Source organism: Xenopus tropicalis, chromosome 8 (genome assembly GCF_000004195.4).
Source record: "Xenopus tropicalis strain Nigerian chromosome 8, UCB_Xtro_10.0, whole genome shotgun sequence".
In the NCBI taxonomy this organism is placed as follows: Eukaryota; Metazoa; Chordata; class Amphibia; order Anura; family Pipidae; genus Xenopus; species Xenopus tropicalis.
Window position 1 is genome coordinate 109,413,904 of NC_030684.2, and position 24,928 is coordinate 109,438,831.

At 38.8% G+C, this 24,928-nt stretch overlaps 2 protein-coding genes across 3 annotated transcripts; one reads left to right on the forward strand and one right to left on the reverse strand.

Annotated features, from left to right (window-relative positions):
• The first annotated feature begins 1,953 nt into the window (after positions 1-1,953).
• Positions 1,954-10,548, forward strand: fam177a1 (family with sequence similarity 177 member A1). Its single transcript, NM_001016500.2, is given in 5 exon segments — positions 1,954-1,974; positions 3,612-3,788; positions 6,307-6,373; positions 7,812-7,909; positions 9,607-10,548. Coding segments are annotated over 5 exon segments (573 nt in total). The 3' UTR covers positions 9,817-10,548.
• A 642-nt stretch (positions 10,549-11,190) lies between these two features.
• On the reverse strand, positions 11,191-24,851 carry ppp2r3c (protein phosphatase 2 regulatory subunit B', gamma). Of its 2 annotated transcripts, none has more exons than XM_012968205.3 (14): positions 24,567-24,851; positions 22,403-22,470; positions 21,115-21,236; positions 20,675-20,779; positions 20,444-20,556; positions 19,958-20,055; positions 19,798-19,868; positions 18,084-18,216; positions 17,226-17,281; positions 17,072-17,147; positions 16,405-16,541; positions 13,715-13,852; positions 12,799-12,858; positions 11,191-12,291 (listed from the first exon to the last, which is right to left on the reverse strand). In XM_012968205.3, exons 2-14 carry the CDS (start codon positions 22,449-22,451, stop codon positions 12,103-12,105), a joined length of 1,347 nt encoding a protein of 448 aa, XP_012823659.1. In that variant the 5' UTR covers positions 22,452-22,470; positions 24,567-24,851; the 3' UTR covers positions 11,191-12,102. The 2 variants fall into 2 exon arrangements, with proteins under 2 accessions (XP_012823659.1, NP_001004923.1); NM_001004923.1 differs by having other exon boundaries at positions 11,955-12,291; positions 24,573-24,817.
• Between the last annotated feature and the right edge of the window lie 77 nt (positions 24,852-24,928).

The window sequence follows — 24,928 nt, forward strand, 5'->3', positions numbered from 1 at the left end:
GTGGCAATTTGGTCTTAATTAAATATACAAATATTAACATCATGTTCTTTTCCTGGACTGTAATATGGCAATGGTCACAGGTCTTCCTTGGCCCAACCGGTCGTCTTGTACAATTATAGGATAAGAAACGACTCCTTTGTGCTATCCTGTTCTTTACATTGCAGGAGGGAGATATCAATCCTTTGGTACTCGCTGTAAGTACAGGAAGTATGGCAGTATTTTCTAATACCTAAAAACCTTTAAAAAATAAAGCTAATACTAAAAGCTAAACTATGCAGGAGATTTTGATCAGATCTGTTTGTAAAACTTGATCTGACCCACAAAATCTTGTCATGGAACAGCATAAGAGTTTGTGGGATGCTACAAAATCTGATTCCCCCTGCTGCATCTACATCAATTTATTTGGATTAAGAAAAAAAAGTCTGTCAGACACCATCAGATTTTATCTTGTAGGTATGTCACATTAAAGTCCAAATTTTGCTTGTAGTTTACGCATCAGTTTTTGCTATCAGTCCCAATATGTTTTGACTTATGTGACTACATTCCCGAGCGTATCTAATTCATACGGGTGCAGGCACAGGTAGGGCGCATTTACAGTAGCAGGGCGTATTCTCGGCAAGCGTTTTTCGGCTTGCTGAGAATACGCCACGTCTGACATCAGCCTTAGAGCTATGGCCTACCACAGGTTTCCTTTGTTATTTGAAATAGCAGGCAAATCACTTGACTCATGGTATTTCACTTCCCACTGACTGGAAGGAACCTTTGGCCACCCACTTGTGCATTAGTTGTCACTACTTGATCAATAATCCTATTGTGACATTGACCAAATGCCAGACCCATACAGGCAAGCAGACAGGAGACATCCACTGTTCAACGGGGGTTGCCAACTTTGCTAGAAAACAAGACACAGTTGGAGCTATTTTAATAAACTGGCATTTTTTTTTCTTTTGGTGTCCCCATTTTGTGATTACTGCTCCCATGGACCTTGGTGCAACTGGACCTCGTGTTTACTTTGGTAAGCACGGACTAATTATTGCATGCCTTATTATATTCAAATTTACCGTCTCGGAGGGTACGCAAATTTCTTGGGCTGGCTGTGGGCTGCAACAATAGATTTTTGTCCCGGGCCCAGGGTAACTATTACGAAGGTTAGAGGGTACTCTACAAAGTTTGATTTACAGTGTGTTTCCATTCGGACCCCACTTGTTGCAGGGCCCAACATTCAGGGGATCCAGGTGACTTGTCTACTAATAGTTGGGGCCCCCGAGGCTGGGATACTACCTTACATGTAACTTAGATGACATGAATTACATTTCTAATCAGGTAAAAATATTTACAGTGCCCCACAAAAGTGAAAAAAATAGATTGCAGTCACTGACTGCATTTCTGGAGGAAAACTAGGAGGGCAGATTTATCAAAATGTGAGTTTAGGGTTTACCACATGAAACCTCACCCATGTTCCATTCATTCCTATGCTATTTTAAGAAGTGTATTTATCAATGGATAAAAGTTAGAACTCACCATTTGATTAATACGCTTTTAAAAATCCAATAGGAATGAAAAGAAAGTGGGTGAGTTTTTATGTAGTAAACTCTAATCTCACATTTTGATACATTTGTCCCTAGTATGTATGGCTAGAAATTAACTAAAACTGAGAGTGCTGAATAATTTATTTTAATATACCGTCTATAAATTTAGAGACACGGGTATTTGTAATGTGTAAAAAGTACTTCCTAGCCATAGGATGCTCGAAAAATATACTCAATGTTTGCGTGCCAGGACTCAATTTCACTCAATGTGACGCAATGAGGTTTTAATTTCAGATCGAGGTTTAGAACGCACGGATGTAAATAGTAAGCTGGTGACGCCCGAAGCCCGCCCAGAGAGCCGGGGTAAGGGAGTGCTGGCTAGTAGGAATACATCCAAGCCGTCAGTTTGTTGCTCGCTTGAGAAATGGAGATGGCGACTAGCGAGGTGAGAGTTGGATTTTTCTTGTTGGGCGTTAATCTTGTCTCTATGTAATCCTATTACATGTGTTTCCTTCAACAGGTTCTTTAGCCTCTCTCCTGCTTTATGTTCCATGTTGTCATAATAATCAAGTGTATTAACATGAAGATATATATATATACTGAATATATTTGATATAGTTATTCAGTAGCTCTTGCAAAAGGGGTTACACGCTAGTTTCTAGGAACACATGGTTTCAGGTGGCCCTGTGTATCAGACATAATATGCCCTGGCCCTTAAGCTTCACTTGCTTTATCTAGCTCTAGTTCACGTTGGTGCAGTAATTGGAGGAGAGGTCACTATAGAAATCAGGCCCTAAATGTATTACTGAATATGCGCAAAGAACATTTATGTTATGTTTCTCTGGGCTCGTAACACTGTCTCCATGTGTATATTCACACATCAGCTCTGTAGCTTCCAAGAGCAGGAGTGGCAGGATGGCTTGGAAAGTTTGATTCTTACTGTGATGCCATCACCATGTCAATAAAGAGATTGTGCATCTTCACCGTCTAAATCTTATTAAACCACCAGCAATGGTCTCATTGTGTTCATCCATTAAAAAAAAGTATAAAGGCCACTGTAAAACCTACATTTTATACCTGTTATATCAGTTCTCCTTCTATCTGATCAGTTTTTAAAGGAATGGAAAGTAAAGGTAAAGCCCTGGATGTGATGATGTAAAACTTCTCGTGTGACAGGTTCAAAATAGGCCACCTTTACTTTTTTCCTATTGGACCAATTGGCAAAGATTGTTCTAATAATGGAAATTGTTAGATTTGTGAATGTTGTACAAAGGTGAACAACCCCTTTAACTGTACAGGTATCGGACCCCTTATCCGGAAACCCATCATCCAGAAAGCTCCAAATTACTGAAAGCCCATCTCCCATAGACTCCATCCATCAAATAATTCAGAATTTTAAAACGGATTTCCTTTTCTCTGTAGTAATAAAAAGAGTACCTTGTAATTGATCCCAACTAAGATATAATTAATCCTTATTGGATGCTAAACAATCCTACCGGGGTTAATTAATGTTTTATTGATTTTTTTTAGTAGACTTAAGGTATGGAGATCCAAATTACGGAAATACCTCTTATCCGGAATACCCTTGGTCTCGAGCATTCTGGATAATGGGTCCTGTACCTGTATTTCCCAGGGGACCCAAATGAAGTTGGAAAATTAGCTTTGCAATCCCAGAACTGGCAGTGAGTGTTTTATAAAGAGAAGTTTGAAACGTAAGTGCAGATACGTTTGGTTATAATTATTTAACCAGTATGCTACCAGGTGCATGAAGGGAAGAAGTAACAACATCCTATTGGGTTTGTTTGATGTTTAAATGTTTTTTAGTAGACTTACCCCCATATGTAATGAAAGGTGCTAAGTTTGCCCTGGACCAGTAACACATAGCAACCATTGAAATGTTTGCTATACTTTTTTACAGCTCATAAACTAAGTGCCTTTTATTACATATGGGGTTTAGGTCTGGTGATCCAAATACAGAACAATCCCATATCCAGAAAACCCCAGGCAACCCAAGCATTCCAAATAATAGATCTTATACCTGTATTAATATAAAGGTTTATCATTTAATTCCTTTTCTTAAAGGTACATTCAAAGGGTGACCGTGAATTTGAGAGTGTAGAGTTAGGGGATATTCGAAAGAAGAGGAAAATTCCTCGGCGAATTATCCATTTTGCGAGTGGTGAAACTATGGAAGAGTATAGTACTGATGAGGAAGAGGAGCTGCAAGAAAGAAAAGAAGTTTTGCCAGCAGCTGACCCGGTATGGAATATTATCTGTATATATAAACAGGTTTTAACAGAAAATCTAAATGGAAATTGTAATTGGAAAATAATAATACGCAGCATTTAATATTTAGGGGAAAACTCAAAGTACTTGAAACTTTGAATTGTGGACACTGTTATTTAAGCAAGCTTTGTATCACCCCAAAATCTTGTTAATGTGCCAGAATGGGGGACCTGATGCCCACGCTTATGCACTGGCTACACAATTAGATGGTGAGGAGGGAGAAAGTGACTGCTCAATGGAAAGTGGAATTAATTCTCTGCTCCGCCTCTATGCCATTTGGGTTTTACGTTTAATTTGAAAATTACTTGCATTATACAGATTTTTATGTCTGGGTGACAGGTCCTCTTTAAGTGCCAGCTAGAAATAACTAATGTTTCTAACATTTCAGTTTATCTTTTGTATGATTATATATGAGTTCTAGTCCTCAGTTGAGCTGATGGCTCACTCCTTTTCAAGAGCTTGAGAGTATCTAGGGAAATACTGTAAAACCAAAGGAACAAAAATTCTGGCAAGTTCCACTCCCTTAATGAATTGCAGATATCAGTGATATTGCAATTCACATGATATTTAAAATGTGCTTAGCTCAGCCTAAACTACTTAAAGCCTTATTTCAATCAAGGAAACAGGTAAGATCACTTTTTTCAGTTTAATAAATAAGAGAATCAGTAAGCAAATAGCCATATAAAAAGTAAATGAGTAAATCAATGCTGTGCCATTCAGGAAACAGAGCAAAAATATTTCCTGCTTTCCTTTTTCAGGTGCCCTTTGTGCCTAGTATACATATATAAGGTTACACTATAACCATAACCTTCTTTGTGCTTTGTGCTATTTGTTCTGCAACAGCCCTCTCTGAATCTGGGCCAGTAGAACTACTGAAAGTTTTTAAATCATGGATTTTGTTATTTTTTGGTGTTGGGGTCAAATGCAAAAGCTTTGGGCACCCCTTGGGTCAGTGCACCTCCTGAACAAATTGGGAACCAGTAATTACCAGTGCCAGTTGCTATAAAAAGGAAAATGGTAATTGTGTACAGAGAGATTTCATAAAAATATTACATCATATGTATTCCCCTACCTGAGTCAGCCAGCGCCATGTGTAAGCTCTTTTGGTTAGGGTACAGTTTAATAAAATTCAGTTTTCTACTTGGCAACAAATTTCCCTAGTGGTCCTGTCTAATTTATAGGGTTTATTTTTCTACTTATATTTTAGAATATGATAATCTTCTGCCCCTGGTGGATGTACTTTTTGCACGCTGCTGCATTAGGTGAAACTTGCTTCTCTGTCTTTTACAACAAAACGTGATTTTGCCGGAAGATTTAAGGGATAAAGTGGCCCATATTGTGTTCAAATGCCCCTTGGCTACTAACAAGGTTTCAAGATATATGCAGATACCATGGCAGTTTTTTTATTTTGAAAAAACTGGAGGTGCATGAACAAAGTGGTTACTGACAGAATGCATTAATTGATCTGTTTATAGTGATTATAGTGCTGGGAACAGTCTTTATCTTGAAGCTGATACCAGTTTAAATACAAAATATTCATGTGAATGCCTTGGTGTCATTCCAGGACGACAAATAATAATTACTCAAAATCTCTTTCTAATTTGAGTTTAAGTCACTGCTTTGAGCAGCCTTGGAGCTTGGCAGTGGGGACCTGTTCTATAGAGCAGTGCTTTTGGGTAGGGATGCACCAGATCCCAGATTTGGTCTGGGAGTTAACTGAATTTGCTGAATCGGTCAACCTTGGCTGAACCAAATCCAAACCCTTAAAATCACTTTGCTATGGAAATGGCTGACTTTTGTCTGGCTGCTTTGCACTGCTTATGGTCAGCCTGGTGGGACAACTTCACCGTTTGAGAACCTGTGCCAAACCTGTGTCAAATACACAGGCCACATAGCTGTTATTATAGCTACTTTCCTGGTACTTGTTTTTATCCACAGCTTATGATCCAATTTATGTAGAAATTGCATTATATATAACTTAATTTAGATCTAAGTATCCCAGGGCATGTCTGTTGCAGGTTCAATGGACACACTTTATTTTGTGCTTGGAAAATCCCATAATCATTTCTTGGAAGCTGATTCATTCTCTCTCAGTTCAGCAATACAACAATGTCCCTGTTCTTTGTGGTACTCTCTACCATCTACCATAGGCAACTACCAGAGGGCAGAGAATATCTGTTCTTCTCTTGTTACTTATGACAAGTCAGGAGATCAAATGCTGTTGGGACTATTTGAATACTGAAGTTGTAGCTTAGTGCCTTGTTTACAGAGAAAAGTCAATGAAGCATTTAAAAGGACAGAACAGGTTCTTATAATTCTTCTGTGAATTTCTTGCTTGAATCCAGGTTAGCATGACTTTGTGAAGGCAATAAAATGATTAGGAAAATGTCAGTTTTGTTGTGCTTTGTATGTATAGAGAAGGTAACACCCTGTTCTTATTGTTTTATTGAAGCAAATTGTTATACCAGTTTTTTTTTTTTTCCTTCTCCAGTCAAAGTTAACCTGGGGACCATACCTCTGGTTTTATATGCTGCGTGTGGCAACATCAACTCTTTCAGGTATTTTTTTGGGGGGTGGGGGGGGAGGGTCCTTGTTTATTGTAGCAGAATCTTAAGGCGGCCAAACAAGGGCAGATTTTAGCTGCCAATTTGGCTTCTTCAGCCTGCAGCTAATCTGTCCATATATGGTGCACTCCGACAGGCCTGCCCGACAAAATGGGGCAGATATCACTCAAACAGGTTTAAAAAATCTTATCAGAGTGATGATCGCATCGGCTTGATGTGGTCCTTGCTCTGACGGCCTGTATGCCTTGTGATCCTAGGGCCAAATAATTGAATCGGTCCAAAGTCGACCACTTCAAAGTGGGCTAATCAGGGAAAGTTCCAATCATTTGGCTACCTTGCCAAATGATTGCATTAGACGAGGAATTATTAAAGAGATGCATGGCTTCTGTTTAAGGGCTCTCTAGTTTATATATGCATTGCAATGCAGTGTCTTCTTTATGCTCTCCATCACATGGAAACGCGTGTGTAAACTTCCCATTCTTTATGTAGCTTGGACCATACCTCCTCCATTTTCTCTGTAGTTCCCTTATAGGAGGAGTAGCCTTAGTAGGGCTCTTTATTCCAGAAATCCCTATGGACAGGCTTTTGCTGCGCTTGTACCTACTAGCTGAAACTGGGTTGTGCTAGGGCACGTAACTTGTGTCTACTGTTAGCACCACAAATGTATGCACTGCTTTGCAAGGCATAAACACATATTACAATAAAACATCAAAGGGTTTTCCCTTTGATTAATATGGCTATACAAGGGAATAAAGAAGATTAATTGCAATATTAGCATTTTGAGTGTTAAGTGCCTGACCCATGATTGCACCATTTGGCTACAGGAATTGCTTCAGGTACCACTGACCTTGCATTGAAACCAGTGAAATTTTGTGTCCAATACAATAACAGACTAAAGACAGGTACGATAAACAGTGAGGGATGCACAAATCCACCATTTTGAGATTCAGGCAAACCCTTTGTGAAAGTTTTAGCTGAATCCTGAACAGAATCTGAACCCTAATTTGCATATGCAAATGTTATTATGGAGGGGTTAAAGAGAACAGAGCACTGTGTGCATTGTAAAAAAAAATTCAGCTTCCGTGTTCATGTGACGAAGTTATGTGATTTTTAGGATTCGGATTTGGTTCGGCCAAGCACTTTTGATTCAGCCAAGTCCAAATCCTGCTGAAAAAGGCTGAGTCCCAAACTGAATCTTGGGTTCGGTGCATAATAAATACATATATTAAATACAAATTTCTTTCTAGACTTTGTATTTAATTTGGCTCCCAGAAGGACATGTGAGAGTTATGCACATTTTAGACTAGGGAACAAATCCCAGGACAGCCTGTTATTCAGTAATATATCTATTGATGGTGGTACAGTGTTTTTAGAGGCAAAAGTTGTGTATTCATTGTATTGAAGAGACCTTTGTCTGTATTTATCTTTTCAGTTTGTGATTTCTTGGGAGAGAAGATAGCTTCTGTGCTGGGTGTCAGTACCCCGAAGTACCAGTACGCTATTGATGAATACTACAGGATGCAGAAAGAGGTTTGTGTAGGGATAATGGGTTCAGTTAGGAACAGGGTCCCTGCTGAGTTATTACTAATGACTTGGAGATCTCAGCAAGTTCTTAATATTCTGTAGTAATAGAGGGGATTTATTGATACTCATTGATAAATCATTTTCTCTTTAATCCCATGGGGAATGCAGACAGTGGGTTAAATCCCCTTTCATCAGGACACAGAAAGATGAATTGCAGACCTTCCCACCTGTATATGCCTCCTTCCCACCACTAGGAGCTTTTGTTGGCACTGGCAAATTCCAACCAAGCACAACTCAAGGCAAACTGTAATGCACTAAAAACAACTAGGTTGTGGGAAGAAGAGAGAGTGTATTTTTCTTGTTTATGGAGGGAGGTCTGCGGTACCATGATGGGAACCATGAAATTACCAAAAGCTGTCCCACAACTGGGAGGGAGGAAATTGAGGTTTTTTTTTTTTTCCATTAAAGTGTATGCCTAACCGACAGCGTTCCTGAACCAATGGGCAAAGGTAGCTTTAGAAGCTGGTAAAAAAACCCAGGTCAGAAGGGACCACAAATAACCACATCCAAATGGTGCGGTCCTTGAGATTATTGGGAGAACTGCAGAACTAGGGAATTACACATCACACAATCAAAAATTTCCATACTCTGGTACGCCCTTAAGGAAACCATATTCTGGTCTCCTTCAGCATGGTCTGTGTGACCCTCATAAAAAACTCTGATCAGGACTGAGGTTTTAAAGGAGAATGCAAGTCAAAATGTAAAAAGCATACTGCCCAATAGTCCCCCTATTGTTTAGTAAAAACGCCACACTTTTGGCTCACCTAATCAAATATTTACTCAGTCACACTTACTTCACATTTTCTAGAACAGGCAGCCATCTCTAAAAAGGTATTCTCCCTTCCTTTCCCTCCTTGCTTCATACTGCACATGTGTTTCATTCCCTTCCCCCCCCCCACCCCTCTGCCAGATCCGCTTCTGATTGGCTGGTGGGCATGTGTAGCTCAGAACAGCAGACAGGATCAAGTTACACACATGCTCAGAGAATAGGAAGGCTGCCGCTGGCACCTACAGGAAGGGGAGAGATATTTCAGTGATGTCACTGTAGTCTTCACACTGCTGTAGGCTGCCAGCACCATATCTCAGAGAAGCAAGCAGGGATCTGGGAATTTAGATATGCAGTAGGTACTTAAAAAGAATGCCTTTAGACTTACTTTTAATTTATATTAACCTTTCATTGTCCTTTAACCTCTGGACAACCAGTGTGGCAGGTATTGAAAGATTTCAAAGAGGCTGAGTGTGTCCTTTAATGGTTGATATGAGAATAGCACTCAATAGTAAGAAATCCAAGTCCGGCTTGGGACTCCTCCAGTTACATGGGAGTAGGAGAAACAATAGGTTACCTGAAAGCAGTTCTAATGTGTAGCGCTGGCTCCTTCTGAAAGCTCAGACTCAGGCACAATGCACTGAGATGGCGCCTACACACCAATATTACAGTTAAAATACATTTGTTGGTTTACTTATAACATTTTAAATGTTAGAGTGAATCATTTGCTATGTAAACAGTGTAATTTAGTAATAAAAAGTAAACCATAAAAATCTTGACCAATTCTTTTTAAGTTTGTGGATAGTTGCCAAAATAAATTGAATAGATACAGTGTTTCCAATGTAACTCTAATGTAAAATGTTTTTTTTCCCCAAAGGCAGAAGAAGAGGAGGAAGAGAATGAAATGTCAGACAAAGCAGAGCAGCAATATCAGGAGCAGCAAACCAAAAAGCAGAATGAAATCGCTACAGCAACAGAGCAGCCAGATCCCACCGCCAGCTCCTTTGTCAACATCAGCTTTGTCATGGAAGAAGGGGATGCAGTCAGTCTGTCCAAAAAGCAGGAACTTTCTGCTGTCCCCACCTAGGAGAGAATGGCTTTACTCTTTGTGCTGGGAACTGAAGGGAAACCCACTCCTGCCAAAAACTCAGTGCCTTCCTCAGAGACGTATGTCCAAACAGAAGGTCTAGGCCCATCCAGCTGTAACTTGTACCAGTGATATTATTGGCATAGATCAGTACCTATGATGATTCTGGCATGCAGTTTGTTATTGAAGCAACTGAAAATATAAAAACACCCCCTATGTAACAATAACATACTAGATTTACTGTTTTACAGGGTCTTAATGAAACTTTCATGTGCCATTCCCTATACACAGCTTTGTGAGGATTGGATTAAACATGGAAGAAACCATGGTTATTTTATTAGGTATGAATGCATTACCAATATTTGCTTTATTCAAAGCTTATTTATGTTCAAGCCCCTTTCTGGATGACATCACCATCACTTTCCCCCATCACTAAGATGTATCTGGGCACTTTTGGATAGCAGGGGTAACAAGCAAAGGTCAGGATAAAATGTACATTTTTTTGAACCTACATGACTTAAAGAGAAACTCCTATAACTTCTATTTATTTTAGGGTTATATATAACTGTGCCTTTAAGTTATTGCATGTTATCTGATATTTCTAATTGTTGCTTCAGAAAGAGTACCCATGTATAACTGCAGGGTGACTTAGTTGTTTTGTTATATACATACATATATACAAAGACTGTTCCTAATCTGGCATAATAAATAGAGTTGTTCCTTTATATTTAACAAAAATGTTCTGAAAAGAATCTTCCTCTGAAATGATTGTGGCTCAACACATTGCCCATGCACCATATAAGAACATGTACATCCGAGACTGGATAAAGCATACATTATACTACTGCTGGTGATATGCAGATCCAGGTCTGGTTTAGCAAAGCCATTTTAATGCAACAGTGTTGGACTGGCTGAACATTTTATTCACAGCACTAGGAGGACCACAAGTTTGATCCCCCTGACTTTTTTGTGGAGGAAGTTCTTAAAGGGATATTGCTACTTTTAGGGTGAAGACACACGGAGCTACTAGTAGCAGCTACTTGTCATGGCTACTAAAACAGACAATGCTGATCGTTTACTGATAATTGTCTCTACATGTGTTTTTAGCAGAGGCAAGTCTCAGTATTGTCTATGGCAGGGTCATTTGTGGAGTTAAGTAGCTGTGAAAAAGTAGCTGCTACTAGTAGCTCAGTGTGTCTTTACCCTTAAAGTAACACGGTTATGGTTGCTGCCCAAACCTCCACTTGTGGGAACTGGGATGCTGCTATGATGGGAGATTTTAGCATCTACACCACTAAATAAAATTAAATAGGGCAAATTTGCTTAAAAATAAAAACAACCTTTGTCCCATTTGATTTTTTTTTTTTTTTTTTATATAAAGAAGAGAGCAGGTCTGGGATTAGGTTAGCAATTAGAATCACTAGGGGGGTGGCCTGCATTGTCCTTTACTGCATACTTGGTGGTGCCCCCATATACTCAGGGGAAATACACTGTGATAAAATACTAGATAATGTCACAAAATGTTTCCCGAGACTGGATCTTATCACACTGAATATGTGGAAGTAGTTGGTGTTTTTTGCATATACCCAAGAAGCAACTACCATGTATTACTATTCTCTTTCTATACTTAGCACTTTTTATCACACTATTTACAGTAATTTAACTTGAGACATAATGCAAATTCTCAGCAGGCTAAACAGCATCATGTTTGTAACTTCTTGTAGAAGAAATATAGGGAAACTAAATGTACACAATCAAAATTTTTTTTGTGTGTTCAAAGAAATGCAGCATTTTCTTATATATTTTGTTGAATTCAGATTAAATATTGTAAAGTGCATCTCTATTTATGTTCTGGCCAACCTGCCTCTTTAACGCCACCATAATGCCATCAGTGGGTGGGGGGTACTCAGAAACACTATTGCTTCTAGCTGAATTTATGTTATTGTTTCATTTCAGAAGCACAAAATGAACAAAAGATAATGTACATTGTATGATACCTGTTAAACAAATTACACTTTAGGTCAAATAAACTTTATTAAATCAGTGCTTCTACAAAATTATTTTATAAGACTGAAAAAAGTGTATTGTATTGTACAATGAAATGCAGTCATAATTTAAAATACTTTGCAAGAGCTGAATTTATATTTACAAATAAGCTTTATCTCTGTGTAGATTTACATGGGGAGTAGTATAGTTGAAAGTGTTGTGTGGACCTTTAAAACATCAGAAGCAATTCCAAGCCAGGCCAGTAAGCAATTTAAACTCAGCCAAAGTCCAATTCTTCCCTTATGTGTCATCAATATCTGGAGGGCTTTCCCCATCATTTGCCACTAGCACTTCTCTGTTTTCATAGGTCCAAAAGCCATTTAGATCTATGAGAATACTGCATACAGTGTCACCTTGGCTGCTCTGGATTAGATCCTGAAGAGTAATTCGCAGAGGGTCTTTTGGTTTGACCATATCGAATATTTCATCCTGGAACAAACAGACACAAAGATATTGGACACTGCTCTGCAATAGTATTAGCTGCACTACAAAAATGTAAATTGTGGGCGAGGCCAGTCACAACAAGAAAAGCTTAATTGGCTTGAATAGAAGCATCTACTGTGACACTTTCATGCTCAGTTATATTGCTCCTGTGTCAATGTACAATAAAAATGGGCAGGGAAGCATCAGGAGGCTCTTCCTACATCAGCAATTAAACTTTTGCCATTCTGCCATCCATAACAACTACAGAGGCAGCACTTACATGGCATCTAGCCATCTATAGTTAAGCTCCTATATAAAGCTAAAAGCAGTGCAGATACACCAACCCAACATCTGATTTTATTTATAAATTCATTACAGCCCTACCATGTACAAGAAGATAGACAATCACAAATTATTATATAGGCCATGCATGCGTTCATTAGTATTAATAAACTGATAAATGTACAGAAGTGAATTGCTTGTGTTATCCATTGTTCACTGCTTCAAAATTACCTTTACATCCTGGAAAGAGACAGCCTCTTGGCCATGGATTTTCATTTGTTCCTGGATTGCCTAATGCAAAACATAGCCCTCATAAGTAATAAGTATTATAAATCATTAGAAAACTAACACACATATTATTAACACACAAATCCTTAGTAGCAAAGTAAACACTGTGTGGTTTTTCAGCTTGTATGTTATAAGCCTGAAGAAGAGAGCTAAGCAGTCCCAAAACCTTGCATTTTGTAATAGTTAAACACTTTCCTGTTTTGGAATCCTTTTGATTCAGCAGACCCACCATAGAATAGAAGCCAGTTGGGGGGTGGGGTGGGAAATAGGGTCCAAGTAGTACTTGGTCCAGATCTAACGAGAAGGATTATTGAGGAACACAGTGCACAAAATGCAATTTTTGCACACAAATTGCCATGTTTTTACCCACAATGCAGCATTTTAACCTAAATTCCAATGTTATTGTGGCCAAGGGTGAGATTGCTCCTGCCACAATTGTGTCTAAATTGCCTGTGCGCATGTTCACATCTTAGATATAAGTTGCAGCTAACATTACCAGGGTATTGCGTCACTTCCTGCACACAGACTTAAATTTTGTATATTGTTTCTTTCGGCGCAGATCTGCTTCAAATGCTGATGCAACCCTCAAATTGCCACCACGGTCAGGGCGGCGCTGCCTCCATATGTGCACTTGTGCATGATCCAGCAGAGGTGGGACAGCTGCACTGGCACTCAGTGCTGTGCAAGGAGTGTATTAGGGCACAATGGCATTAATAGATGTTTAATTTGAGAGACACTTGGTATTCTTCAGAGATGTGCCCGATTGCATCTTACTATTGGGGCACACTGTTTTTCCTTCATGCCTGTCCCACCAGGTGCTACCCATTTAGTTACACATCCACTAGATATGAATTCCTACCCTGAAGAAGAAGTTAAGTGAGAAGACATTCAGAGAGCCCTTGTTCTCAATATCCAGGAGTTTAAAGATGTACTGAAGCGCAGCAGGTTCCTTCCTGTTCTCCAAAGCCAAAACAAAGTCCAGGTATGTCTTGTAATCCTACAGATTAACAGAAACAACAACATTTGTTTAATGTTTCATTGATCTTTCAGGTCATTAACCATGCATCAGCCAAACTCTGCAATGTCTTTGGGCTGTTTTATGTAGTACGTGAGAATGGAGAGTTCCCCATCCATATTTGCATCTGTATCAGTGGAAGTTACTAGGCTCCTTAGCTTGGCTAAGCAGGTAAATGGGATCGTGTTTAACAGCAGATCAATTGATCAGTTTCCACTGTTAGGCAGTGGCACACAGCAATTAACATCTCAGGAGGAGGATGAAGCTCTCAAAGCTTCCGTTTATTTCTAAAGTAATTGTGTACAAATGCAGAAACAAGCCCTTGTCAGATGTAAAACCCAATCTCTAAGGAACCTGATAAGCGAGTTTGCCCTTTCTTACAGGTAACTGCTGTAGAAGTGAGGGGTGATTTAGAGTGGTTTGTCCCCAGTGCCTGAGCAGGTAGTTACTATGGGTGAAATAATGCTGAAAACCACAGAGGTATTTCCATACAGTAAAAGCACTACGGACTATTTTATGGTAGAATAAGCCAAACAAATGGTGTATCTTTTCTAGCTAAAGAATGTCATCACTTCCTGGTCAGAAGGCTGTACCAGTATAGCCACAGTACTCCCAAAGTAATCTTTATCAGAAGGGTCTATGTAAATACAGCCATAGGCACTTACAGTAATGCTACATTGCATCCTCTATCAAAAGAAACATGATTTCTTGTCTCCTTTTTTTTTCCTGTGCCAGAGTCTGCACAGCTCTCTCCTGCTCCTCCCTCCCCCTCCATCCTATGAGGCTTCTGATCATCTGAACAGGCAAAATATGGGGAGACTTAAGGGCACTATTGAGAGAACTGAAGGTATGCCTGCAGCTTGAGATTAACTCTTTATTAGCCTTTCCTTCTCCTTTAAAGGACATGTAAACCCTACATTTTCCTACCATTTATATAAGTTGGGCACATCTCCCCCACCCAAACCACATCACTTGTATTGCATATATCCCCTCCGTTCACCAGCACCATCACATTTTCCTAAAACAAATAGCAGCTTTCACCCAGTTGCCATTTTTCCTCTGACGTCATAAATGACATTTACATCTGCAAACAGCACATGTACAGTTTATGCAAAGGAAAATGCAAGATTACATTGAAATTACTTTGATAAAAAAAAATCCTGCTTGGATTGTGCCCTGTAAAGATTAAGCTGAGCTAAGTAGCGAAGATTAGAAGAAAAACATGTTTCTCCAGCAGGGTGCACAGCTACAGCAGAGTTTCTATAACAACTAACAGTGCCATCTCTTCATTGGCTGCTAGACTGGATAATGTGTTTGGTAAGAACTGAGCATACTCAGTAGCCAAGATAGAGTCCTCTATCAAAAGAAACACAGGATTTCTTGTCATCTTTTATGTAAACATGTTCTTAAGTATCATACTTCCTCTCCTTTAGGGCTCATTCAGGGTTGGGACAGTGCAGCTATCTCCCTCTCCCTTCTCCTGCTCTCCCCTTCCATAACAATTCATAAGAATTCACTTCCCCTCCAATCAGAATGTGTGATCTGAGCTACCAGCATTTAGAGCTGCAGCAGGAAGTTACTAAGACCAAGCTAAAATGGCAGCTACAATCTTAAACAAACAGAGGGAGCTTCTAGGGCTCTTTACTCAAGTAGTGTAAAGTTTTCTGCAGAATAAATATCACGTTCTAGGTGGCACTAATGTGGCGAATCTATTGGCGGTAAAATGCCAAAATTACTTTCCTTCTCCTTTAAAAAAGTAGCTGACATTTAAGTTAACTTTCAGTATGTTATAGAATGACAACTTTTAATTGGTATTAATTTATTATTTTGTATAGTTTTTGAATTATTTGCCTTCTTCTTCTGACCTTGTTCCAGCTTTAAACAGAGGTCACTGACCCCAGTAGCCAAAAAATTGCTCAGTGAAGCCACAATTATATTGTTATTTTTTATTGCATATTTTTCTATTTAGACCCTCTCATATTCATAGTCCAGTATCCCATTTAAACCACTGCCTGGTTGCTTGGAAAAATTAGACCCTAGCAACCAGATATATGCTGAAATTCCAAACTGAAGATATCTAATACCTGTTCAAGTGCCTAGTTCTAGTGTATGTGTGTGTGATTAGAATGAATTATCTTATGGTTGCCACCCTCCCTCAGATGCCTAGAGATTGATGCTGGGCTCCCTTTATTAATATGAACACCGTAAGAAATATCTGGGACTCTTTTATTGTTTTATGGTTCTTTTAAAGTGTACTATTAAAAATTAACTTTTAATTCCAAATCCTGTGGGGGGAGGTGCCCTTGCGAGGTGTGCTTACAAAATTAAGACCAGTTGCATATTGTCTCAGAATATCACTCTTTACATCCCCTCTTTACATCCCCTTAAAAGTTAATTTTAAGGGGAACAACATCTTTAATGCATCACATGCACAACTAAGTGATTCCCACCCATAATTTACTTTTCATTACTCATTTTCCTCAACAGCAAATTTCAAAATAGTTAAATATTTGAAACAGATTTTGTAAAATTACCATCTCTCCATCATAAGTCAGACATTCCTGGAAGACACGATCCAGAAAGACACAAGTCAAGGTACCAGTTCCATATCGGGAAAGTTCCTCTTTGCTCAGCATCCCATTATGGTCCTTATCCAGATTCAGGTACTGACCTTAGTATAAACAAGGAGAAAACAAAGATAAAGCTAAAGGATCCTGGTGGCATGCTAAAGTTTTATTTCCAATACACGGTGAGGGCAGTGAGGTTGTGGAATGCCCTTCCTAGTGATGTGGTAATGGCAGACTCTGTTAATGCCTTTAAGAGGGGCCTGGATGAGTTCTTGAACAATCAGAATATCCAAGGCTATTGTGATACTAATATCTACAGTTAGTACTAGTGGTTGTATATATATAGTTTATGTATGTGAGTGTATAGATTGGTAAGTGTAGAGGTTGTGTGTGCTGGGTTTACTTGGAAGGGTTGAACTTGATGGACTCTGGTCTTTTTTCAACCCTATGTAACTATACTATGTAACATCCTTGCTAATTGGGTATATGGTTACAACTTTGTAACTGGGGTTTGGAAATCCATGTAAAGGATGGACAAAGGGATCATTAGGAACACAGAATTATCTACTTTATTATTATTAGTAAGAAACAAAAGGCCGCATTGACTAAAGAAGTAAAAACATATGTTTATTACCATAGACCCTTAATGCAGATGGAGCAGAAAACCAGTTAGACTCTTGGCTCTCTTTTGAGAGATCTTCATCTCGTAGCTGGAAGAAAAGTGAGAGATTAACTGAAACTGCACTATGAAAAAGCTTTGCAACTAAATATCCGGATCATATGCTTACCTCAAGTAAATCATCCAGAAAACTGCACGCCAAAATATCTTGTATTTTTATCTTTCCTAGCACAGGAAACAAAGCGTTAATTCTATGTTGCTATGAGACTGTAGCTACTGCTCAGATAAAGGACTCCCAAAGTACAACACTGTTCAACAACCCTTGTTTCCAAAGTGGTAGCCTGAAATGGCTGCAGAGCAACACAACAAGGACCTGTGCTTATCTATTTTTGTTTGAAGCCAATATATGATTTTAGTAAAGGATGACATTACCCTGTTATATAGTATTTAATACAGCAGCTTTCAGTTTTTTTGAGGTTCAAGCTGCCATTCTATTTGTTCATGGACTTCCTTAGCATGGAAAACAGTTAACGATAAAAACATTCCTTGCTATATTTAAGGCCTTATCAAGGAAATAAAATTGACAGACATTAAATGCCAACTTAATTATCTATCAGGCTGCAACCCCCTTATTGCTATGGGCCCTCTGATGGGGTAGCTCCACAGTTTGGGTACCCCTAATCCAATAAGTGGCACCTAACTCACAAAGCTTTTACTTAAAGGAGAATGAAATCTCTTTATATCACTTCAAGCCCTACTCCTGAACTGTACCACATTTGCACCCCAATAAAGCATTTCCCCCATACCTTATAATAAAAGCCAGAGTAGTGCATTGGGATTAGTGGCCACCATGTCTGTCTGCTTGACATCCTCTCCTTCAATTTACCATAGTTATGATAACAGACACAATATGATGAAAAATAAATTTCACTAATTTGACTAGTTTTACAGTGTATTATTTGACACAAACGATCAGCTGTATATAACTGTGTCCTTATTTATAGCAAAGATATTTATTTATGCTTACCTGTCCTTAAAGGATCAAGAAAGAAAAAGAACTTTCGCACAGCTGTACAGACATAGAAAGAATAGAAAGACTTTTCCAAACCATCCAGTTGGGGTAATGTCGGAATCAATTCAAGAATGTAATTTTCCAAGTCCTATAAAACAGAGTTCTTATTATTAACATTTATATATTGAGCGCCAACATATTCTGCAGCGCTGTACAATAAGTGTTAAACCAAAGATTAACTGCCCAATATGCCTGAGCTACAATGAAAGGTGATATATGTACTGTCCATATATGTAATATTACTGGCTACCCTCCCCGTGCTTTCGCATTCTAAGGCAGAATGTTCAGAAGCATAAACTGACCCATAACTGTCATGGCACTGAGTATCCTAATCTTAATGGAAGATATATAGGGCACACAGTCAGTTGTAGCGCCCCTCATTTACACTATTGATACCATTGTGAACACAGAACTGGCACACAGTTATTAAACCCGCTTGTATATCTACATTGGACACAGGGCCAGAAGTAGGTAGGCAGAAGAGGCACGTGCCTAGGGTGCAACTGCAAGGGCACTGGGCATGTAAATCTTGGCTTAACGGCCCCTACTTTCGGCCAGTCTGAAGTTCTGATTCTGCATGTAAACCAGGATTTGACATGCGCGGGGGGGGGGGAAAGACAGACAAAAGACAGTGCGCGCCACCTTATGTGATCCTAGGAGAAGAGCAGGTGGGGGCATTTGCCGTGGGGGCATTTGCCTTGGGTGCCCCCAACCCTAGGCCCACCACTGATTGGACACTACACAGTATGCAGAATGTAAAAAGAGAGAAATGCACTTGTGCTGTAAAAGGAGCAGCTGGAAACAAGCTGACTTTTGAAACCTGGACACCCTCCATTATGTTTGGGACAAAAACACATTTTTCTCCTCAGTGCGAATTTTAAAGCAAACAATTCAGACTTTAATCTAAAGTTATTTGCATACATTTCAGTTTCACCATGTAGAAATTACAACACTTTTTATACATAGAAATTACAAGTACGCAAGGGACTCCAACCTGATCCAATCATTGTCCTGGAGGACCAAAAAAATAGAGTTGGGGGATATGGAATTCTGGTTTTGATAACACTGTAAAAAAGTATCACCATAAGTTATGTTTTGTGTTAGATGTTGCGTGATGTGCCACAAACTCCTGCCTGCTGGCTCTCCAGATAATGGGCCCAAGGGAACCACTCCAGCTCCCCTTCATAGCTCCTGTCCAGGAGTTTGCCTCTAAATGACTCCATAGCTCTGACCCAATTTACTTTTGTAATCAGTGTTTGCAAACTGGCAGTTTAACTCTGCTTGTATTGTCAGGCAGCAGAGAGTTGGTCAAACTGGACATTGCTACTGGACTCCTTGGAGGCTATTTAAACAGCTATTTGGCCAGAGTAATAGCTTCCACAAAAGTCTACAGTTCCCACGGGCAGGATAGATGCCATAAAAAATTAAAAAACTAGAAAAAAAAAAAAGGATGGAGATGTGTCTGTGTGCCAGGATTTCAAAGAATGATAGTGTATATAAGAACTGCAAACCACACAGGGAAAGTGTACACAGGAGAATAGAAACTTGGCATCTCAGTACCTGTTAGACATGGGCACCCTTTTTGCGATTTCATAGAACAAGGAACAAATCTCAAACTGTGAGTGAAGATAAATTGTGTTGTAAAAAACTATTAAAATAAAATACTTACAGACTCTCTAAGGTAGCCTTGGCCAGCCACATCATACAAGCTTAAACCTATCCTCGTCTGGTGCAGCCACACTACAAAAAAGAAGTTATATGCTATCTGTAGTAATCTGCGAAATGTAATGCAACAGTACAATGATACAGCAAGTGGCTCTTTAGCTTACCTTTCCTCATGACATAGTTGAAAAACTGCATTATGGATATTCTGCCATAGGGATCGTTGGGTATAAGCTTGCTAAACACTTTAGAGGTAAAAAATGTCCTGAAATGAGAAAAAACAGAAAAAAATAGATGATTTTACTTTCTGATATTGCATTGCACTATAATTAATTATTCTGCTTTTCAGCAAAGTGCTAACCCCCAGAGGAGATCATGTAAAATAAGACAAGCAGGTTCAATTTTCTGTCTCCAAGACATGCCACATTAGATTGGGTGCATTTGTACAATATGATCACACAGGTCTCTCTAGTACTTTATGCAGGCATTTTCCTTTGCTGTTTGCTACTTTAAAATCTACCAAGACATTTGAGTGCAGCTCCAGGGTGCCAAGTCTGCTGGACCCTTTCCAAATGTATATTTAACATCACCCCATATTATTTACATTGTACCAAGAAGGCAATCTATACCCTGCCATGACTGCCGAGACTTACTTGCATTTTTCTCCAGCTTTTTCGCCAACAGTCTGGAAGTTTGTGTAGTTGATCATGGCTTCCTCTCCAATTAAAGGCGGAGACTGGTGCTTGTCCAGAAGAAACCAGAGATTCTTTGGAAGGAAAATGAGAACTTTAACATATATGCATAGAATATTGTATTGCTAAAATAATGACTCAAAACAAAAGCAAATAATGAAGAACAGAAGCAATAAGATTAGTCTGTCCTACCTGTAACTCCTCATTGTCTAAGAGCTCACGGCTTTTCCTTTGTAAAAATACAGCCCGGGATTCTTCCCTTAGTTTCTGCTGGAGTACTTCATCTTCTGCAGGGAGCTGTGTGAGAAAGAAAACAGATCTACATGAAGTACTTTATGCATTGTACGGTCACCTGAAATTTCACCCTCACTGTCCTTTCATAAATATCTATGGAAACAAGTAGGCCTTGAACCAAAATCATTCCAATACTGAACTTTACTGTATTTCACCCCTCCCCCAATGTCTTGGGTACTTTCTGAACTTCAGTTCTGCTCAGTGACTGATAATTAAGCCTGTATAGAATATACAGAATTAGGGAAATACAATTCAAAGAGTTAATATTGGGTCCAATATATACATACAAATGATTCAACTTGTTAAGATCACAAACTCCTTGTAACTATGATGCTTACCCTATAATAGAAACGAGGGATATTCTGGGCACTTGAGACCTTCCCACCTCCTTTCCATTCTGTATAATAATTTGTAAAGAGGGACATTTCTTCTTCTTTCATTTCCTGCTCACTTTTTCTGACTGAAAAATACGAAAAAAAACCTTGTTTAATCCAAAATGCTGGCATGTTTCTTTATTTCATGACAATTAATATGCAGCCCTAAAGATATATGTCAGCTATCATTTGATGTAGCAATGCAATAATCAATGTTTAATCTAGGAACAGAATATTAATCCGACAGTTATACAGATCTCAGGTATATCTGGCTCTAAACATAATCAAACCTAATTATATCTATATAATACACAAAAGCCATGAAACACCTTCTGGTACATTCATATGCAAAGCAACTAGTTCTCTTTAAATCCATTTACAATGTAATATGACAAAGGGTAAATTAGTAACTAGACTGCAAACTACACTATTTTCCAATTAAGCATCTAGCATGCACTAGACTAGAACATAATACAGGTATGGGACCTGTTTTCCAGAATTCTCAGGACCTGGGTTTTTTTGAAAAGGGGCCTTTATAGCTGGGATCATGTAAAAGGTACTGTTTTATTATTACAGAGAAAAGAAAAAAACATTTAAAAACATTCAGATGATACATCTTCAGAAGATACTTCTTTCCTGTCTTTCACACTTTCAAATAGGGGTCACTATGCTCCACGTGGTTACAAATTTATTGTTATTGTTACTTTTTATTACGTATTTTTCTGTTCAAGCCTGCTCTTATTCATCTTCCACTTTTCAAACCACTGCCTTGTTGCTACGGTAAATTGGACCCTAGCAACCAGATAGGTACATAAACAAATACAAAAATAAATAAAAATAAAGCACTATTGCAAATCGTCTCAGAATATCGGTCTACAATATATTTAACTGGGCATGTAATTCAGTAGGTATTATGTACAATAAATTAGGGGTGCACCAAATCCAGGATTTGGTTCGGGATTCAGCCTTTTTTAGCAGGATTCGGAATCAGCTAAATTCAAATGCATGAACATAGGTACAAAAATGTTTGTTGCACACAGTGCAAATTAGGGGTTGGATTCAGTGCATCCCTGCAATAAATGATGGTATGCTCTAAAGTAAACAAATTCCACATTTACAGTATTTTACCTGTATTCTGCAAATATATATGTATGTATATGCATCTCAGTGTATGTGTCATAAACAAAAAACAAATTTACAAGAAGCCCCAGAGCTCAACAACAGTAAGAAATAAGGTAGTTTACGGTCTTACCATAACCATCCCTCCGCAGCTTCTCCTTTAAACTCCTTTTCCAGTCCATTGTATGTTCTGTAAGATTCCTTAAAAAAATATACAGAGTAAGCCTATGAAACATATCTAAATATCTAGTGGTTATGCAGTAAAATCTTAATCCGAAAGGAAGAAGTGGGTTTATAGCGAAAATGACATAAATTTATGTAACTTCCATAACTTCTGTAAACGCTGACATGACATATCTTACAAGTAAGTACTTAAGTAACTTATATAGAAGCTTATGTAACTTATGGGTCAAGCAACAACAATGCAGAGAAGCTTGACAGGGGCAGGCAGGGGCAAACTCCAACTGACCAACAATGAGTTAAAAAACTTAAAGTGGACCTGTCACCCAGACATAAAAAGCTGTATAATAAAAGCCCTTTTCAAATTAAACATGAAACCCAAGGCATAGAGGTGGGGCAGACAGTTACTTTCACTTTCAATTCAGAACTTTTTAGAAGTTACTGCCCTCCTCTCATTCCCCCTCCCTCCTTATCATCTAATTGTGTAGCCAGTGCATGGATATGGGCATCAGGTCCCCCATACTGGCACAGAAACAAGATTTTGGCAGGATGCAATGCCTGCTTTGATAACAGTGTCCACAAAATGGCCCCTGCCTGCTTGCTGCAATTGTGAATTCCAAGGCTGAAGAAAATAAGATTAAAATAATTTATATAGTGTAAGTAAAGTTTATTTTGGTTGACAAACACAACAGAAAACAATTTGGAATTATTTCTTAACGTGACAGGTCCCCTTTAAGATACATTTCGCTGACCCCCAAGAAACTGACTTATTAGCACATTAATTAATGGAACTATTTATATAAACTACATATTATAGAGTAATATCAGCTGTTTATTATGGGATCTATTTACTGAATTATATGAGCTATCAGCTGCATTAACTTTTTTAGAAGGGTAATGACTAGTTATTGGGCCCCACACCAGAATAACTGAGCCCCTAAACTCTGGGAACAAGACATTTTCCATGAACATATATTGCATTTGCTTATCAGTCCCACAGGGCTTCCAATAGTCCCACCCCAGCAGTTACATGAACTGTTTTCTCTACAGTTATAGCTGCTTTTCAGTAAAATGATTGGTGAGTTTATATCATAAAGTAGCTGTGGTTGAAATAAAATGAATTCAATAAGTTCAACGTATTGGCCCAGCAAACCCTACCTACATGCTAGATCACTGTTTGTGTAGCGCACACAAGGGGGCTTGGCCAAAAATGTTGGTACTCTTTACTTCTGTTCAATGGAGCCCGATATAGATAACTTGTACGGGGCACCCAAAGTTTCTGATGGTGGCCCTTTGCACCTGTTACACTAATAGTTATAGAGTCAGCCTTTTCCTAGACACCTCCTACATCTGTCAGACTCAACTGATTCTAAAAAGTAAAGCACCTACTGCCCATTCCAGTAATACTTTAAAGGAACAGTAACACCAAAAAATTAAAGAGTTTTAAAGTAAAAGAAATATAATGTACTGTTGCCCTGCGCTGGTAAAAGTTGTGTGTTTGCTACAGTAACTCTACTATAGTTTATATATAATAAGCTGCTGTGTAGCCCTGGGGGCAGCCATTCAAGCTGGAAAAAAGGCACAGGTTACATAGCAGATAACGGATAAGCTCTGTAGAATACAATAGTGTTTTATCTGTTATCTGCTATGTGCCTGTGCCTTTTCTCCTTTGAATGTCTGCCCCCATGGCTACATAGCAGCTTATTTATATAAACCATAGTAGTGTTTCTGAGGCAAACACCCCAGTTGTACCAGCGCAGGGCAGCAGTACATTATATTGGAATTTCTTTTATACACTTGAATTTTTTGGTGTTACTGTTCCTTTGAAACACTGAATGATCTCTGAAAAGCACTGCCTAATATACAAATAAAGCCTAACAACAATAATAACAATATAGCAGTAACAAGAAACGGTGCAAAGCTTTAGGCTGATTATTAGTCAGTCCCCTGCTGCAGGTAATATAAATAAAGAGGCCACTGTCAGTTCTCATTCCTACCTGCTGTAGATATAAATATGAATTACTGTACTGTAGTAAAGGCTCCCTAATACAGTCTTTTCAGATCTACACCAACAATAAAACGCACATATAGAAAAAGAGTAAATAAAGAGAATATACAGATACCAGTCGATTTCTCTTCGGATGGCAGATTCCCTCCAGACTCCAGACTAAAAACTGCAGGTCGCTGCACTATGCATGGGGAAATTACGAAGCTCTAACTGCCCAAGGGACGACTTCATTTCTATGGCAGGATAGAAAATCAGTTACAGTAGAACTATGCCCTCATAACTGTAGCACCACTTTCCCAGGTAACCAGGTAACAAGTGGCTTTGGTAGCTAGAGCCTTCCTCTCCTAGAGTCGCACAATGAGATCATCGAACCGAACTGTCGCATATACAGTTACATCATTAGACCTGCCAAATTTCACGCTATCAGGTTGCAGGGTGATGTAGCGAGACCGAGGCTTGAAACGCAAACAT